At 35.3% G+C, this 20,180-nt stretch overlaps 1 protein-coding gene across 2 annotated transcripts in view; it reads right to left on the bottom strand.

The window, feature by feature from the left end:
* LOC110113131 (probable protein S-acyltransferase 23) overlaps positions 1-19,246 on the bottom strand; it is a 26,991-nt gene extending 7,745 nt beyond the window's left edge. For both annotated transcript variants that reach the window (XR_003700764.1, XM_020845567.2), the window contains exons 1-8: positions 18,889-19,246; positions 18,660-18,800; positions 15,772-15,884; positions 15,362-15,441; positions 13,725-13,888; positions 7,774-7,912; positions 7,585-7,684; positions 6,460-6,520 (exon numbers count right to left, since the gene is read on the bottom strand). Coding sequence is in view for 1 of the 2 variants with exons in the window: in XM_020845567.2 (XP_020701226.1) it covers positions 6,460-6,520; positions 7,585-7,684; positions 7,774-7,912; positions 13,725-13,888; positions 15,362-15,441; positions 15,772-15,884; positions 18,660-18,800; positions 18,889-19,152 (1,062 nt within the window). In the remaining variant the exon portion in view is untranslated. The remainder of the gene's footprint in view (positions 1-6,459; positions 6,521-7,584; positions 7,685-7,773; positions 7,913-13,724; positions 13,889-15,361; positions 15,442-15,771; positions 15,885-18,659; positions 18,801-18,888) is intronic.
* Positions 19,247-20,180: the final 934 nt, after the last annotated feature.

Raw genomic sequence — 20,180 nt, 5'->3', positions numbered from 1 at the left:
TCTCTCCCAAACGCTTTCAAGCTCTCTAAAGAACTCACAGTGCATGAAATTTTATTATTCAATCATTAAGCATCAAAAGGGAACATAAGGGCTATATATAACCTCATACAAAGGACTCAAAAATAAAAGACGACAATGCCTTTTGGGCATACACATAACCTCCCTTAAGTAAGGGGTAAAAGTGAAAAATAACAAAAGCAAATACAAACATAAAATAATAAAAGACAACTACATAATACGACTTAAAAATACATCGACTCGATCATGGCCATAGATCAACGGCCACGTCTCTAATAGACTTTCCAAGCTCCGATGTCCCCTTCACTATCGTAAGACCAACGCCTCCCTACCCAAGCATCAAAACCGCACCCATGGTTGTCGGCCAAATTGAGCAAGAGTATGGCCTAGTCTTTTTCCCTATCCCTTGACACCCATTTAAACTTTTCCAAACCTTATCATGCACTCCAATGTATTACTCCATATCCTAATCTGGCTATCCATCATCATTTCTAATCATTTAATTAACTTAAAATGCATTCCCTAAAGTGATCTTTCAGATGAGGCCAAATTTGACTAGTCTTGAAATTTCTTCCACTAAATTCATCTAAACCCCTTACATTCCTACCACAAACTTCTTATCACATCCTTAGATATCAAACTAAAGTTTCATAATCATTTGCAACTATTTTATCTCATTAAAAGGCTATCCAACACCATCAACTAAAAAGAACTTCACCATGGAACTCTAGCAAATGAATTGGAACACATACAGTTGTTTTCATTGAGCCTTTCATCTGAATTATGATGCAATTTGCAATTTACTGCTCCTTGTTCTTTCTTCTTGAATTCCTACTTGATCTACAGGGCCATGCTGGAGCTGCAATTGCTTACGGTTCGCTCCTTTTAAAAGGTACCTAACAGTTTTTACTGCACAGTTTATTGTTTGTGATCTGAAACATAACAGATGAACTGCTCTGGTGTTCAATTCACATCACTTACATATTGTTGTGGCAGAGATGATGATGCTCAGGTGGATGAGTGGCTTTACCCTTAGAGATAGGATACAAAATGAGCATATACGTGAAAAGGTTGAAGTAGCTCCAGTAGAAGATAAGATTAGAGAGAGTCGCCTTAGATGGTTTGGTCACATAAAACGGCGGCCTTCCAATGACCCGGTTAGGAGAGTAGAGATATTAGATTTGACTTATGTTAAGAAAGGTAGAGGCAGACCTAAAAAGACCTGGTTAGAAAATATTAGGAATGACCTTTCTTTATTAGATTTAAACAAGAATTTGACCTTTAATAGGACACAATGGAGAAAAAGGATTCATGTAGCCGACCCCACGTAGTGGAATAAAGGCTTGATGTTGTTGTTGTTGTTGTTGTTGTTGTATCCATGCTTGACCTTCTAATGATCTCCGTGGGCATGCATGCATGGACAAAAACATCCATAAGCAAGGTTAAATCTTCTTGTTCTTGCAATTAGCATTTTACATTATAAGGCAATTGCATTTTAGATCTTTGGATAGCATTAGTTATATAAATTTTAATCACGATTAGATAACAGATTGAGCTCTCGACTACATTTTCCAAAAGCATCATACATCACCTTTCAACTATTACTGCGGGAATGCATGCATCATCAATAACAAATTGAACTATTTGCACTATACATGTATTACATTTTAGGGAATTGAAAACCATTAGATAACTGATTGAACTGCTGACTAAAGGTTCCCAAAGCATTCACACATAACCTTTCAACAATCTCTGGTAGAATGCATGCATCGACAACAACTAATTGAGAATTCTGTACAATAAAACATTGAAGATTAGAAAAATTGGCATTGCATTTTAGAGCATTGAAGAGCGCTAGAAAACTAATTGAATTCCTAGCTGCATGTCTAAATGCCTTCATACATGACCTTTTAACTATCTCTATAGGAAAGGATGCATCAAAAATAACTGAACTCTTCACATCTAGGTATTGGGTTTTAGAGAATTGAAGAGCGTTAGATAAATTTTACCATCTATCTGTCCATTGGTGAGAATGCATGCATCTATATGTGGGATTTATCTATCTATCTACTGGAATGCAAGCATCAACAGTAACTAATTGAAATTTACTATCAATTTATCTATCAATCTATGGGAATGCATGCATTAATAATAACTAATTGAACTCTTTACATCATATAGGTATCGCATTTAAAACATTGAAGAGCGTTAGACAAAATGCATACAGCGAAAATAACTTATTGAACTCTTTACATCAGACATATATTGCATTTTAAAACATTGAAGAGCCAGATAAATTTGTGTGAATGCATGCATCTATCTGTGGTATATATATATACTCTTTACATCATAAAGGCATTGCATTTTAGAACATCTATCTATAGGAATGCATGCCTCTATCTAAACGATTTATTTGAGGGAATGCATGCATCTATATATTTATCTATTCACCTATCAATCAATGTGCACAAATGATGCAATCAAAAAAGACCGCAAAATTACATAAGCTAGGTCTTTCTTTCAAAATGAGAAAATACATAAATTAAGACACAAACACACTTAAATTTTAAAACATGACATGACACAACTAAAAACAACGCCTAAAACTACATTTCTTTCATCGAGAAGAAAGATACATATGGGGTGCACTTGCGGAGAGAAGGAGATCAGAAGCCCGAGACGAATTCGTAGAGAGAAGAAGAAAAATGGAACAAGCTCGCAAGCTTTTCCAAGAAGAAACCCGCAGGTTTTTATCTCCAAAAATCCTCACATAATCTCTTTTTTTTTACTCCACAAAACTACCCATATATATAGGTGAAGAGGCAGCCAAACAGCCCCAAACATCACCAGCCGAGCCAATCAGAAAAGGGGAAATAGAAGACCAGCAGCCGGCTCCACCAGTAGCAGCCGAAGGGACCACACGGGGGAGAGAAAAGACAGCCACAGGGAGAGGAAAAGCCAGTCACAGGATAGGAGCCAGGGGAGAAACCGAAAGGCCAACAGAGGGGGAAGGGGGGAAAGAACCAGGACACCTAAATAATGAGCTGAAAAAGGCATTCCACTAACCATTAATGAGCTGGAGCATAGCAGCTCCCAACAAAACAGCAAAAACCGAATAACCAAGCCCAAATCGAGAAGCCAACATCAGCCCAAGAGCCAAGGCACCAAAGTAGCTAGCACACCCAAAGCATACCAAGCCCAAAGCACATCAATAATTATCTATGGGAATGTGTGCATCAACAACAACCAAATTGAACTCTTTAGATCATCTAAGTGTTGCATTTTAGAGCACCATCGAGTGTTTGATACACAAAATGCATGGATCGACAATTACTGATTGAAGCCTTTACTTAATAGAGATGTTGCATTTCCATCCATCAATTCATAGATATATAGACATCATGACTTAAAATTGCACAATACGTGGAGCACCTCAGTGCTTTCAAGTATTTTTATCATGACTCAGGTGAGGCTAATGCCTCGCATCATGTGCAATACACCATGCCTCATTTTATGAAGCATGTGTCTTATATTTAAGGACTAGGTTAATTTTTTAAAAAACAAATATAAATTAAATATATTAAGTTAAACCATCCTTTTATTAATTCATTCCTCTCCCTCATGCCTCACATCTCAGGCACCAACCCTAGCTCTCGCTCTCAATCACATGCATGGCGACAACTATTGGCCATCTTCAACATCAATTCATTATGAGAGTGATTTAATGAAGACTTACTAAATGATGGGAGCGCTAGGGACTTTAAATTTAAATATTCTAATCTTAGTGCCTTGTATATTCTTACTCTGATTTGGGAATGGGAGAGAGAGTTATTGTGTTGAACTTAGTTTGACTTGTAATATTTTTACTTTGATATCGTATCTTACTTAAATCTTTGTATGGCACTTCTTATTTTGTCTCTCTCACTCTTATCTTTATATCCATTTATTCACATCTCTAAACCTCATTCTATCATATATTTATCCATATTATCTTCATCTCTCTTTCTATACATCTCTATCCCTCGTAGCCCCTCTCAATCGTTCTCTTAATCCTTGCATATTTTCTAACTCCAAGTCTCCATCTATCTCCGTCTCATCTCCCACTCTTATTCTATATTTCTTATCACTCTCTCTATCTCTCTCCCCTCTATATATAGAGAGAGAGAGAGAGACAGACAGAGAAAGAGAGACATAGGAGGAGAATGTACCATACCAAACACAAAGATTTTCATGCATCCAATTTGCCTCAAACTAAATAACTCCTGCATTTCTAAAATATATACATATCAGTTACCACATTTCTTAACTGCATATACTTAAAAACATCAAACCAAACAACCCTGTAATGAACAATAAACCAATATCTAAGATCTAAGTCTACCAATGTTCAAAAGTATATTAGAATATCCTAAATAAAATTAGGTACCTAGAGCAAGAAATAATCCAAGTGGAATAAGACAAAGCAAGTCAGGTACAACAAGATATTATAAAAAACATATAAGCAAACCTATGCTAAAAAAAAAAAAAAAAGCCTTGAATAGTACACTAAGAAGAGTTGTGTACCTAACAATTTAGTATCATATCCTAAAGCTTTTTGAATGACCGGATCCTAAAGCTTTTTGTACCTCTCTTTTCCCTCTCCTTCAAGCTTTCAACACTCCACATCTGCATGAAATGTACCCATTTATAACAACACAAGTTTCTGTTAGACCGATCCAGCCGGTCCGACGGGACCGGCTTACACGAACAGAGGCGGACTTTTCCGCCTCTTGTACACGCCGAATGCACGCCCGGTTGTGCGTGAGCTATTTTGAAACATTTTTTGAGGGATTTAGGAGGGAAATTTGAATGTAGTGACTGTTAGAGATTTTCTTTTAAATTGTATGCATTAAATAGTTGGTTTTCCTGAGGTTAGGGCATCTTGAATTTGGCTGAAATTTGAGATCTCTTAGATTTAGGTTTTCCTTTGGGCTCTAGCGGTGTCTAGAGATTTGAGAGAGAAAGATCATCCTCTCGAATAGAGGATCAATTGTATATTGGTATTTTCCATTTCCCTTGCATCAACTAATACAAATTATCTATTGTTTCGTGGTTTTGTGTGGATTTTTGTGGAGATTTCCTGCTGTTTTCCAAAGATTGATAGGAAATACTTGAGATCTACAAGTGTTTCATACCAGTTTATAATGCTTTGACACATGTTAAAAGTAGTGTAATATAACTGCCTATTCCGATTTACCAAACCCTTTGGGTCAGGCAAATTCATTAATGTAGATGTTATAAAATATTGATAACTCCCTTTAATTATTTAAATTCTAGTATGAGGCGAGACATCCTTTTGTTTCTCCAATGGCTGCTCACCTAGATGATTCATACACACTAATTACCTAATTATGAACTCAAATTAGGAGCTGTGGTTCTGCCTTATTTCCAAAAACAAGTTGTAAAATGTGATGTCCTTCACCTTCACACATAAATGCCAATTTAAATAAATAAAAATGCAAATTTATCAAAAAAAACATGCAGCCATCCTTGAATTTCAGATTTATCAATTAGATTAGTAAAATTAAAATTCACGCAGTTGTGTGACAGCATGAGTCATTATGTGCATTCACTAGTAAAATTCCAGCTATTCAGCATTTACGTTTACAATACATTACTTTAGAGGTATCTTCCTATTTAGTCAGGAATTTCAACCGGCAAATCAAACTGAGAATATGAATTAAAATTAAGCAAACATGATGCCAAGTTAGACAGAACGAACTCAAATTTGATATTAATGGACCCAAAAAAAAAATAGAATCCAGAAGACCGTTTTAAAAAAGAAGTATAGAATAGATGATTTTAGAGTTAAGTAAAAAATAATGCTTTTTGGATAGACATGAAACTAGTACAGCAAAAACACAGACGGCAAGAAGCCAGCATAAAATATTTCTTATTCATGATCTTCATTCATGTCATGATTATTCGACAAGTTTTACGCTGACTGTCGACTACCTAACACAACCCTCCACTTTTCTCATTCAGGACTTGGGACCTGGCAATGACAGTGTTTTTTTTTTTTGTTAGAAAATATTAGAAATGATCTTTCTTTATTAGATTTAAATGAGAATTTGACTTTTATCAGGTCACAATCACGAAAAAGGATTTATGTAGCCGACCCCACGTAGTGGGACAAAGGCTTGATCTTGTTGTTGTTGTTGTATTCATGATCTTCATTATAATAGTCATCCCACAAATAGTTAGGTAAACGCTAGTGGTGATGATGATCTAAATTGATCTCCCTAATAGAAAGCATTTTGGCCAATTTGCACTCTAGTAAAGGCAGCAGAGAATGAAGAAAATTTTGACTTTTACTACAACTAAAATATGAACTTATTAAAATAACCAAAGTAAAAAACTAAATTAGTAAGATTCACATGATCAAGTGCAAGCTGTCCATACATCAACACCTTCATTGCTCAAGGAACTTTCGAATCTTGGTTTAATATAGCCAGGATCCTTGCTGCAAGAAATTGCAAAAAAAAAAGCCAATGATCACTTCTAGGCTCTCACAATTAGAAAAAAAAATCTCCACATAATAAGATATTCAAATTTCAAGCGCCAACTTGGGACCAGGGTGTTCTTTAAATATAAACAAAATGGAATGAAAACCAACGAAAGAATTTAATGAAAACAAGAACTGCCCTACAGCAAATTGAAAAGGGCAAGGATTAAGATACATGACTAACCAGCACCCAATAGATGGTATAAGACTAATGATGATGAGAAGAGATACATGACTTAGCCACTAACCGGAAAAAAGATTGCATCTAAACAAGTGTGAAAAAATGAATAGCTGGTAAGATTTGAAGGGTATTTAAGACAGACGGGTGCTCAGAATTAAGCAATAATGTAACAAAGTCCGATGATCAATACATCAAAACCAATTACAGCCAGAAGCTTGTTAAGTAAAAAAGATTATTTTAACACAAAGTCCACTGTTTTATGCCCTTTATTTCAAGCTTGCTAAATGCTGAGCTATTTGAATACATGCACTGGTGTTATTATCCCTACTTTTATTATAATAGAACTAGGAAAAAATAGGCCATTAACGTTTCAATTTTCTCAGAAGTTTCATAAATTTACAAGCAAAATCATAAAAGCAAGAAAGACGGCCTGCATTAAAGCAGATATAATACCCACGGAGAATCCTTGTCGACAAAACGATCACCCTAAAACTCACAATAACTTACAAGCCGCACTTTTATCAACAGAAGCATCATATTTAAGAACAGATAGACATTTATAGTGTAGAGTGAACTAAAATAGATGAGATGTCCTCTTGTGTGGTTACCCCAAAATTTTGCAGGATTTGTGAGAACAGACCGCTTAAGATACATAATTCATAAAATTGTCAACTCTTTATAAAACCAGCATCTACCGTTCTCACAAATCACATGTACAAGTTTAACACAGCAACATTATTATTAAAAAAGCAAAGTTACCGAAGTAATTATACACAATGAATATTAACAAACTATAAACATTTGTGGTCATACAAATAAACCTTTAGAGATCAAAGATTACCTGCTACATCTATAGAACATAAATAAGGAAACGACTGCAAGGGAAACACCAGTCCATCCCCAGAGTGCAACAACAGCCGTAATCTTTGTGAAATTTGGCGCTGGAGAAAGCGCTAGCAAAGTTGGTTATCCAACTTAACGAAATTCTTATCTGCTAATAATTCTGATGATCAAAAGCAGTACTACGTACCATCAAGTACAGAGTTGATGAAGAGAACTACTAGAACAACAAGAAAAGCCAATAAAATCGGAGCATAGCCAATCTTTGCCAGCTTTCCATTGCAGAATCCATATCCACAGAAAATGCCACTCACCCTGGTTGCATTAGACTAGATGAAGCACAAAGTTAATAGTAGTGACAAGTTAATAGCATCAACATTTTCTTGTATGCTATCACATAATGCACCTACCATCATAAGGAATTCTGATAGAATCAATGGTATTAACATCTGAAAGCAATGTAAATGCAAAACATTTTTATGCACTCTCTACTATGTTTTTAAGTAGATAATAATCTAATCTTCCTTTCAAATTCAGGAAAAGAAGCTCAGATCTGACTGAAAATACAGATTAACCAACACAAAAAACAGCGTTGATAATTTTCACTAGGTAAATCTTGAAAATTAACTCAAAAAGGTAAAAAAGAAAATGGGAAGATCAACAAGCTTGAGGAGAATATGAAAACATTATTAGGCTTATTTAATTCTAACTGCACCAAACATGAACGTGGATACAAAAAAGAGTGCTAAAAGAAAGATAATAAAAGCACAATGTTTCAGCCATATTTTTCTTTGGTATTGTCGATGAGCTAGCTCATTAAAAAGCTAATGGCAAGTTCCCTATGCACAAAGAGGTCAACATAATGACAAGTTCTTTTTATCTGACCAGCTCCCTGATAAAATCTGATGCCACTGTCACTATTGTGTAGGGGTGTCGTAGGAAAATAAAATGAGCATGCTTACTCAATCTATCCACGACCACCATAATTTTAGTTTTAGTACTTATACATAATTTATTTAATAATAAAAATTAAACTTCTCTTTTCTCAACTCTCGACAATTCTTAGGGGATTTTTATTATATTTATAACTATTAATTTTAATTATTATTACCAAACAATTAATATAAATAATATAATTAAAATTTAAATTAATTTTTTATTTTAATTATTTTTTTAACTTTTCTTTACCCCTTCTCCATTGTTCGTTGCTCTTCGAATTCGCCTCCTTCGCATAAGAGATAGAGTTTTGAACGACAAGCTAAGTAAATTCTTTACCTCCTTCGACGATCTCCTTCCTGCCGAATCCAAAATCACACTTTGTTGTTGATGTAGGACTTAAATGTTTAGGCAATGTTAAATAAGAAATTGCACGCTTTTATTTGAGAGCAATATTTAGTTTTTAAAATTGCAGAGATTTTAAACAATGAAGAAAATAAGAGAAGGGTGAAACTAGCTTAAGGCCAAATCATACAACTAGAAGTTAAGATCACCAAATAATTAATTACTCAAGCATAACATACGTGAAATATTTTAAATGGAAAATCTCTAAATTAACAATGAGATTAGTCACTACGAAAGAGATCCCTTACTTAACTCTTGAGAATACTAGGCTTAGCGGAGGGAGTTAACACAAACTTTATGAATCAATTATGACCACAAGTGAGAGCAATTCGGAATATATAAAATTTGGAGGAAGAGTTTACCTTCGTCAGGGTTTGGAAATAATCTGTCACTGCACGGAGGAGAGTTGTTCGTCAATGGCTTCAGCAAAGGTGAAGACGATCCTCTCTACGTACTCCTCCACAGTTTAGTTAATCTCTAGGTTGAGGTTGAAGAATGGTGAGTTGAGGATATCGACGTGGCCTTGGTCGTCGTAAACGAACTCGTGATTTTGTTCATGATCACCATAAATTAGTGGACAACAATCAGAGACCTCTCCAAGCGACTGGACAGCAAGGAAGAGTGCAGGAATTTCTAGACAGCACCTAAGTTATTGCCAGACAGCAAGCAGGAACTGATTTGGATAGCAAGAGTTGGTGAAGACTAAAGGGGCGGCAGCTAAGTAGAGGGGGAGGAAAGAATTAGAGGGGATAATATAAATTAATTCCTAATGAGGGAAGAGATTAATTGGATGGAATTATTGTGGGATATTTGAATTGGACAGAGAGGGAGGGGTCGTCCATACAAGGGGCTTGATTAAGGGATTTGATTGGATGAATTAATTAGATAGGAGAGAGGGTAAGGGGGCTGGCCAAGAGAGGGGAGAGAGGTGACCACATTCGTTGAATGTGGAGGGGCTATCAATGCTAATTGATTTCAGATTTTAATCAATCCAAGATTGAAGGGGGTTTCCTAAAATAGGCTAATTAATTTAAGAAAGGATTTGAATTTCAAATTTATTTGGATTTAAATTCAAAACTTTCCAAATTAATATCAACTAATTTAAGAAATAGGGAAATTAAGAAGGGAAAGGGACTAGGGGGCCGACGGCTTGGGTTGGTGGTGGAATTAGGGTGCTGGGGAGTTAGGCCGGTGGTGGTGGGGCTTAGGGTCAGCAGGTGGAGGAGGAGGAAGGGGTAGTGGTGCTCGGCCTAGAGAGAGCGAGGGGAGAGGTGGCCGGCCTAGGATTAGGGGAGATGGGGGTTTTGGCCAAGAGAGGGAGGAAGGGATTTGGCCGGTGGTTTAAGGGGAAGAGAGGGAGGATGGGGAGCGACGACTTGACCACAAACTCGGGAGCTTCCTGCAGTTGGTGGGTATTGCGATGCCCTCGCCTAGGGACTTCAATCTCTTCAAGAACTCTCAAGTTTTCTCAAAACACATAAGTGCCAAAAATTCATAATATTATTCATCATCCCTTCAAAGGAGGAGGCTTTAAATAGCCAATATAATGAAGAAAATACAAAAAACTAACTTGCCCCTAGGGCATACACATGACTAGGCCCTCAAGTGAGGGAATAAAAGGAAAGGTACAATAAAACTCATAAACATAATAAACTAATACATCAGAAATAAATCTAATACAATGATAATCAAAAGTAAAGCGGTACAATCGTGGCTGTAGATCGACGTCCACGCCTCTGGTAGACTCTCCAAGGTCGGATGTCATCATCAGTTGTTCATCTATTCGATCAGAATTAACGACGACGATAGGAGCTTGCTCGTTGCGAAAGTAGCTATCCTTCTTCCATTTGCATGCTTCTTCGGCCAAATCGACAGCGATCGGAGGAAACGACGACGACGGGAGCTTGCTCGTTGCGAATAGATGTCTTCCTTCCGTTCGCGCGCTTCTTCTTTACTTGTTTCGAGAATACTCTCCTGCCCATCTTATCTTTTCATTTAAAATTGAGGGCATGACCAAAATAGTCCCATTTGGAGGACTTGAGAGACCATTTTTTGTCATTTTTTCTAGTATAACTGATAAAGCAGTTGGCTATTTTCAATGAGTAATTTTACCAAAAGAATTTGTACAAATTTCTCATTTGAAAACTAGCAAAGATATTATGAATGTTCTCATATTTTGTTTTGAAAAATTTTCTAAGATAGGTGAGAAGATTGTTGAAAAAAAATGAATTCTTATGCAAAATATTACCAAACTAAATAATAAAAAACTTGCCAACAAAAGAAGGACAAAAGAAAAAAAATAAAAGAGAGAAAGAGAATGATGAATTTCACAAAGGCCTTATGATCTTTGTACGTGAAAATAAAAAAGAGAGGGAAAAAAAAGGCCTGACTCATTCAGACTCCTAGGAAGATTAGCTAAATGAAATTTCTTCAAGCATGACTTGTTTTTCTTGAATGATAACCAGTTTCATGTTCATTGCTTGAAAAGGAAAATGAAAAACTCAAAAAAAGATTGCAATGTCTTATCCACTTGCAATTTAACTTCACAAGATAAGATCATCTCTTTAGAAAATGATATAGAGTCTTGAAATTTAAAATGAGTAACTTAAGAATTATTAGTGTGCAAGTTAAATGCAATCATCATTTAAATTCTTTTCATACAAACATTGACATGTTAGGGAAAAACAACCAGCCTAACCTAAAAAAAAATATGATTTAACATCTACGCGCACTTCCGCTCATGATTCTCTAAGAGCAAAGATTGGTGTTAGAAAACAAATATGCAATTTTAAAAAAAGACATGTTATCTAGTTGTCAAAATGTTCATGATTTATATTTTAAAATTGCCAGTTAAAAAGTGCATATATTGTCTTAAGAACTGGACTAAAAGATTAATATCATATTTCTACAGCTCTAGTTCATGTATGCATGGTACACAAAATTCAAACTCAAATTCTGATGAGAAACTACATGGAGTTACTTGAGAAATTAAAGCGTAATTGATTAAAACTTATTGATGAAAAACTTATTGCTTGAAAAAGAGAAGAATTAGGAATTTAAAGTGTATACTTGCTTAGGCAAAGAAGTGCTTTTGATATGAACCGAACAATCCAATCAAAATTCTAGACAAATAATAAGTACTAAGTGCTCATAACATAATCCACCATTTAATAAAGAGAGGTTCACCTTGAGTACCATCTCACTCATGCACTCTTTGGGCTTTAGCGGAGAAGAGCGAACCAAATGATGAAAGATATTACCATGAAGAAGACAGCGCCAAGGATCTTCGTTGATGGAAAGGTAGCCGGTGGTGGAGGAGGCGGTGGATGGCCGATGATGGTCCAACAACTTGGTGGAAGGTGCTCTTCAATTGACAATGTCAGTTGGTACAAGATGCGGTCAATGTACCCTTCAACAGTTTCGTCGTTGCCAAGGAAAATGTCAAAGAACGGGGATCCAAGAATATTCGTCCTTCCTTGCTCGTCGAATATGAATATGTGGTCGATTTTAGGATCGGCCATGCATAATTGATGAGATTGGGAGAGGACGTCATCTTCTTCTCTTGGCTTCAAGTATTATGAGCAACTAAGGTTTCACAAGAGAGGGGTTGCAAGGAAGGGGCGGCCAAGGTAGAGCGAGGGGGGGGGGAGAGGGGGGGGGGGGGGGGGGGGGGGCTTGGATGGGAGAGGATAAGGTTAGATGAGTAGAGGGGAGGGAAATATAATAAATCTGAAATTACTTCAGATTTAAGTGATTTTGGAGGGAATTGAATTTGAAAATTTGAATTCAAATCCAACTAAGGCTTAGGTTTAATTGGCATTTAATGGGTAATACCTATTAATGGGGTCGGCGGCTTCATGAGGGGAGAGAGAGGGATTAGGGAGAGATTTTGGGAGTTTCTAAACAATGTTTGTGAATTAGGAAAGATAGTAATAAATTCAATTTATTTGAATTTAAATTGAATTCATGACTAAATACTTTCCTAATTAAGATTGATAAATAAGGAAAGTATTTGAAATTTGAATTTCAAATTTCAAACAAGGGTAATTACTTTCCTTTTCCCATGGAGCTAATCTATGAGGGGAATTATGACGATTGAAATCGTCATAATTGAGGTGGATCCAATGGGGAGGCCGGCGACAATGGGGGCTTGGGGGATGACGTCGGGTGTGAGGAGGGGAGGTTTGAGCCGCCTGTTGGAGAGGGGAATTTGGTGCTTCTAGAAGGTAGGATTTGAATCTGGGTGGGTGCAATGGTGGAGCTCGGTAGGAGGGTGGTTGTTGGCCGGCGGGTATGGAGAGGAAGGTGGGGAGGGAAGATGGAGACCACAAGTCACAGACTCTTCCAATTACTGGTGGGTATTGCACTTGCTCATCTTGAGCTCTCTCTCCCTTCTCTCTAGTGCACTCACAAGAAGAAGAAGACAAAATAAAATATCATATCATTCATCCAGAAGATTACAACATATTAGACCACTATATATAGGTCTCCAATCATGAAAAGGAAAAGTACGAAATTTTCCTTTGGGCTACAATAACAAGACGATTCCCCAAAGGGGTAAATGCGGAAAACAATAAATAACTAAATAAACATAACATGGAAAATGTATCAAAAGTAGAGGTGCTGAATCGTAGCCGTAGATCTACGATTCCTTCGTCGATAAACATGTCGGTAGCGTCTGTCGATGTCCTCATCAAACTCATTCAAAAAAACAATATAAATCTAGAATGAAAATTCATTTATGCATGTTTTCCCAATGTTATTTGTTCTTATTGCAGCATGCATGTAATATGCACTTACAAGAATAATGGCAGCATGTTTTTGACCCCTATCTGAGGCAAGCTGAACTGGAGTGAATCCCGATTTATCTTTCACGGTCAATTCTTCTTTAGTACCCGCCTGGACAAGTACATTACATGCCTCTGTGTTACCTCTAATAGCAGCCCAGTGTAAAGGCGTGCAGCCTAATAAAAAGGTATTACAGATTGGGTGAGCGCATTATTAACAATGTAAGCTTGGACAGTAGATAAAAACTATCACAATTTGAAATGTGATTTATAGTAGGTAGCTACAAAGCAGATCATGTAGAAATAAATATCTATTCTCCTCACATGTTTTATAATAAGATTAAGGTTCCATTTGAGGCGACTGCAATTTTTTGTTAAGGTGGTTGTAAACTCGTTGTGAGAAAAGCAACTTTTTTAAAGATGTTGCGGGCATCATAAATATTTTATTTTTGAAAAAAGTTGGACAATATCTTTCTTATAGTTACCACAAACTAACAAATCTTTTTTGTAAAAAATAGTTTCCAACCATAAAATTTTTTTGCAAATCAGTAACCAAATAGAAGTGTGGAAACAGTCTGAAAAGTAAAGCGATGAGATAACTTCTCCAAATAAATCCTAAATGACACATAGTAAGTAAATGTATGGGACTATATATTATAGCCATACTGAGAACTAAACTACTACTGATTTCTTAACTAATTTTTAAATGGAACAAGTCAATGGATACTTATGAAGTGCTTACTACATGATATCTTTAAGAATTAAAACTTGTTGAAAGCAAGATATATTTAGGCTTTGTTTGGCATTGGTGTCTTCTATTTTGTTGCATAACGTTGTGTTGTTTAATTGAGAAAAGTAAATGATTATTTGCTAAAATGTTAAATTTGTTGTCTGCAGGTTGTAAAAATTGTGCTTGTTGGCTAGAGTATTGGTATAGCTCTAAAATGAGCAGATTGAATGATCAAAATTGACATTATTATGAATTTAAAATATATATAATACTCTAACATTAACAAGCGTATAATTAATTAAATAGATAATTAAACAATTCACTAAAAAATTTAAAAATCCATGAAACCATTTTTTTAGGAAAACTGCATAAAGTGCAGTTCTAAAAATGTTATTATCATTTTTCATATTACCTAACTTTTTCTCGTAGTTATTGGAAAAGCACCCTAAAATTGTTTCTAATATTCAATGAAGCAGAAGCAGAAGCATGAAGCAAAAAAACCATATCAAACAAAGTCATAATCTAGCCATTTGCATACATAATCCAAAAACATAAAATAGCTTCTGCCAATTTGGCAATAAACCCCATGGATAAAATAGAAAATAAATGTTGCAGTAGTATCTTTCTCTGCTGGATTTATAATCTTGACAAATAAATCAAGTATGGAAAAGGAAATAGCAGAATAGTAGGGCCAACTAATGTGCAATTGTTATGTCATGACTATATTTATACATCTCGTTTGTTAATATTTGAAACTTTTCTTTCCTTTATTTCCATACAGGTCTTCAATATTCCACTAAAAACACCTCAATAACTGTTACATTAGAACAAGTGGCAAATTGCAGCATAAAATATACATATATATATTATAACCCAATGCGAAATGGAAAAGAGGCAATCAAAATCCATTCACAGGGTACCTTCTTTATCTTGCCTTCCTTGGCAAGCATTCCAAAACAGAAGTAACCTAACTGTATCAGCAAACCCCTTGTAAGCAGCCCTAAACATATCATTAAAAAAAAAATAGTTCATATGAAAATCAATGGATCATATTTCTATTGATATTGGATGCCACAGAACAGAGCACACTAACAGAAAACTGTGGTTAGTGAAGCTACAAGAACTTTCTGGAAAGAAAACAAGGGAGTAAACTTTAACGACTATTGAAAAAAAAACTGAATATTGGAAAATGACACATAAGAAAAATTCATGAAAAGACAATTTCAATGATCATAAATAAAAGATTAGAATCGTTTCAAAGTAAATAGAGTATCTTATGAGCTTCAAAGATTCAAAACTTCGTTTATCAATTTTCTTGAAAAATATATACCAATGAAGAGGGCTCCTCCCATCATTGTCAGGAGCATCAAAATCAGCACCATGCTTTGCAACAATGTGATTTAGGAAAGCTGTTTGGCCATATTGAGCTGCAACATGAACTGCCTGATGCAAAGGAGCATATGGAGGGAGACATAGTTAGACTTATTTTTTTCTTTCGTTTGCGAGTGCATGGCGCAAAATGTTAAGATAAAATAGGTAAGGAAGTGTAGAGTACTGAACTTCTTATTTATATACAATAGATTTATATCATTAAAAAAGGAATAGAAAAATCAATTGAAAAGCCATGGTGGACTGGTAAACAAAGTTTTATTCACTAATTTTTTTTGTTTTTAATCCATAGTACATAACAAGGATAAGGCAGCACAAACCTACGGCAGAGTTTCAGAGTTAAACGCAGTAATAAGAATTCAAATCTTAGACGACAACAAAAGAAAATGATCTCAAGTCAGATGATAAATTAACACATGCCTTCCTCCATCAAACCAATATGCTAGTAATTGGTTAGCAACCAATATATCAGTAAAAAGGATCAAACTACTCTGCTGTGACAACTACCCATCAACTTCACTAATCATCCTAAAAGGGTTACTAGTAGTCTAGTATTCAAGAACATTACATAGCTAGACAATTCTTTCTTTCTTTAGTTTGCGCATGCTGTAATTGAAGAAAAAAAAAGTTAAGATCAAAGTGCAGGAGGGAATGTGAATGGAAAAGCATAAACGAGCGTAGGATTCTAAACTCATAAACTTTATCTAGTAAATTATAGAATTCAACAAGGATTACAAAAAGCTATGATGAAAGGCAGGATTAGCAAACATAGTTCCATTCACCATATTACAGAGTAAGGATGATAATACTAAAACAACAACATCAAGCCTTTATCCCACTACGTGGGTCGACAATATGAATCATTTTTCTCCATTGTGTTTTGTTAAGAGTAAAAATTTTATTTGAATTTAATAAAAAAAGTTATTTCTAATATTTTCTATCCAAATCTTTTTAGAACTACTTTAACTTTTCTTAACATAGGCCAAAACTAATGCATCTACTCTCCTAACTAGGTCATCGGAAGGCCGACATTTTATGACTCTGTCTAATCTTATCTGCCACTGGAGCTACTCCAACCGTATATACTCGTTTCGCATTCTGTCTTTAAGAGTGAAGCCACTCATCCACTTGAGCATCCTCATCTCTGCAACACTTAACTTAATTTTATGCTTGTCTTTTAATGGCCAAGATTATATGACATAAAGCATTACAGGTCTCACCGCCATCATATAGAATTTTCCCTTAAGTCTGAGGGGTACTTTTCTATCACACAATAGGCCCAATGCATTCCACAACTTCAACCATCCAACTTGAATTCTACTAATAATATACTCATCTATTTCACAATCACTTTGAACAATAGACCCGAGATATGTAAAATATGTACTCTTATTAATGACTTGATCACCCAAAACCACCGTCCCCCACTAGATCTATTACTACTAAAATTGCACACCATGTATTCGGTTTTAGATCTACTAAATCGAAAACCTTTAGAATCTACTGTTGACCTCCATAGTCCAAGTTTATCTTCAACTCCCTCTCTAGTCTTACCAACAAGAATAATATCATCAGCAAAAAGCATATGTGTCTAGTAAGAACATCCATGACTAGAGCAAAAGAGATGTGGGCTTAAAGCTGATCGTTGATGTAATCCAACTGAAATAAGAAAATATTTGATAAAACTATTGTGTTTGAACACAAGTAACAACTGCAGCATACATATCCTTAATGACTTGAATATAAGCATTATTAAACTCATTCTTTTTTATAACTCTCCAGAGCACTTCTCCTGGAACTTAATCATATGCTTTTTTTCTAAATCAATAAATATCATAAGTAGATCCTCCTTATTCTCTCTATATACTTCTCCATCAAACCTCTCAATAAATGTAAAGCTTCCATAGTAGACCTACCCAGCATGAATCAGAATTGATTTTGAGAAATATTAGTATCACATCGTAACTTATGCTCAATAACTCTCTCCCATAGTTTTAAAATATGACACATTAGCTTAATTCCTCTATAATTAGTAAACTCTTTGTGCATCACCTTTAATTTTAAAAATAAGAATCATCACACTCTTCCACTCAGCTGTCATCTTTTTAGTAAGGATAATAATGTACATCCAATTTTAGAGTCCACCAAAAGAAAATGATCACAAATAAGAGGAAAAGTAAGCAAATGTATTCTTTACACAAACCATCTTAGTAATTATTTAAAAATAAAATACCACTAAACAAGTTACAAGATCTATTTCAATGCCCTGCTCACCTGGCCAATCACTTAATTAGTCAATCTAGCAAGGATGACTAGCATGCAAGACGATAACATAGTTGGACATTTCTTTCTTTCCACTAACTGGCACTAAGTATATATGGTGCAATTGGAAAAAGACGGCGTTAAGTTCAAAGCTCAAGGAATGGGAAAGGAAAAGCAACGATGACTACAGAATTATAAACTAATAAACCATACATAATAGATTACATCATTCAAAAAGGATTACAAAAATATAGAGGATTAGTAGTCATAGTTCCATTCACCGTTTCTCTTTTCAAGGTTCGGAGTAAGGATATGGTAGCATAAACTTAAAGCAAAGTTCCAGAGTTAAACACACACATATAAATCCAAATCTTTTAGGCTACCAAAAGAAATTATCTCAAATAGCACGTGCATTCGTCTAACAAGCCTTCTATCCATTGTAATTATTGAAAAACCAAATGGTAGAAAACAACACCATATTCCTCAGCTCTACTCATCCGCTTCGCTATTCATCCCAACAAGGATGGATGGCATAAAATAAGAAACAGTAAACCATCAAAAAATTACCCGGTAACCATTTAGATCCGCAGCCTCTATCCAAGCTCCACTCTGAAGCAACACATCAGAAACAGCTATAGAACCCCGAACCGCTGCCCAGTGTAGAGCTGTCTGTTGCGTGTTATCCGCAGCGTTGACATCACCGCCATGCTTCAGAAAAAAACACGGCACACGACCACACCCTACTCAAGCACAGCCATATAAAACCCTAACCGAGCGTCGTGAAGTGGAAAGTTACCTCGATTATATACTGTGCAACGTCGGCGTAGTTGTTGAGCGCAGCCCACTGCAGCGCATAGTATCCGTTGCCGTCGGGCTTAGAAAGGGATTGACCGTCCGTCTCAACAAAACAACGGAGCTTCTGGAGGTCACCGTAGGCGGAAGCGGAGTGGACATCGACGATGATGGGTTCAGCGGGTTTAGAAGGATTGGGGTTTCCGTTTGGAAGATCGTTCGACTTGGCGTCAGAAATTATCTCGATCTCGGCATCAGCGATCGTCATGGTCAAGCATGCGGAAGGGATTAGGAGGGTTGAATATCAAGAGGAGTTGGAGGGTTGGGGAATTTTCTCTCTTCGCGGGTCGACGCCAGCTGCGGAGTCCGAATAGCGCGATACAGCATACAGCTATATATATAACTGCTTGCATAGTTGCATACAATTAAAATCATAGTTGTAATTAAATTCTCGAGAAAAATGAATGCAACTGCTTTAACTATATTTTGTATCGAATAAATGTTCGTAAGATTCACAACACATTAAATTTTGCATCTGATCTACTAAGAAAATTAAGGCTTCATTTTGAACCATTTTTTTTAATTATTTTTTAAACTTTTTTTTTTAGTATAGTGGAATCAATTTTTATTTTGAGGAAGAAATAATAAATGATTTTGAAATGCACAATATATGAAAGAAAAAAAATATTTTTTTCTTTAAATTTGGACAATTATATTTATTGAATATGAATAATAATTAAAATGCTTATTCTCTTAAAAAAAAAATTTCAAGTTGGGCAATTGCCCATCCTGAACTTTTCCTGATTCCACCCTTGCTTATTTCTATTGCAAGAAAAAATATATATATCACAAATTCTAAAAAAAAAAACATATGGTAAACTTAAGGATGATAAATCATCATATGCTTTCATTATTGTAAACTTTTTAAGTGCAAATATAAATGATGTTATATATGGAATGATAAATAGTTATTTTTTGGCTATGTCATACCATTGGGGTTTTAATAAGATGACATACAATGTGGAAAAAGATTTTGTAGGATATTTTTATCAAAATTTTAATCAGTATGAGCCTTAGCCCTTAAATATTCCTTAAAATTAGTGTGATATATAAGTAATTAAAGTTACACATATTTTAAAGCAAATCTAAAAACTTTTAGCCCCATTTTGACCTCCTTTTTATAGGGTATCCTAACCTTTTTTTATGTAAGATCCTTAATTTTGGCCCTTTAAAATTGAGATGCATAATGATATGACAAAGATATCAATAGGTGTAACTTTGTATTTTTAGTGATAT

Source organism: Dendrobium catenatum, unplaced genomic scaffold, assembly GCF_001605985.2.
Source record: "Dendrobium catenatum unplaced genomic scaffold, ASM160598v2 fragScaff_scaffold_55, whole genome shotgun sequence".
Lineage (NCBI taxonomy): Eukaryota > Viridiplantae > Streptophyta > Magnoliopsida > Asparagales > Orchidaceae > Dendrobium > Dendrobium catenatum.
Note: the sequence above shows the minus strand (reverse complement) of the source record. Positions and strands in the feature narration are given on the sequence as shown.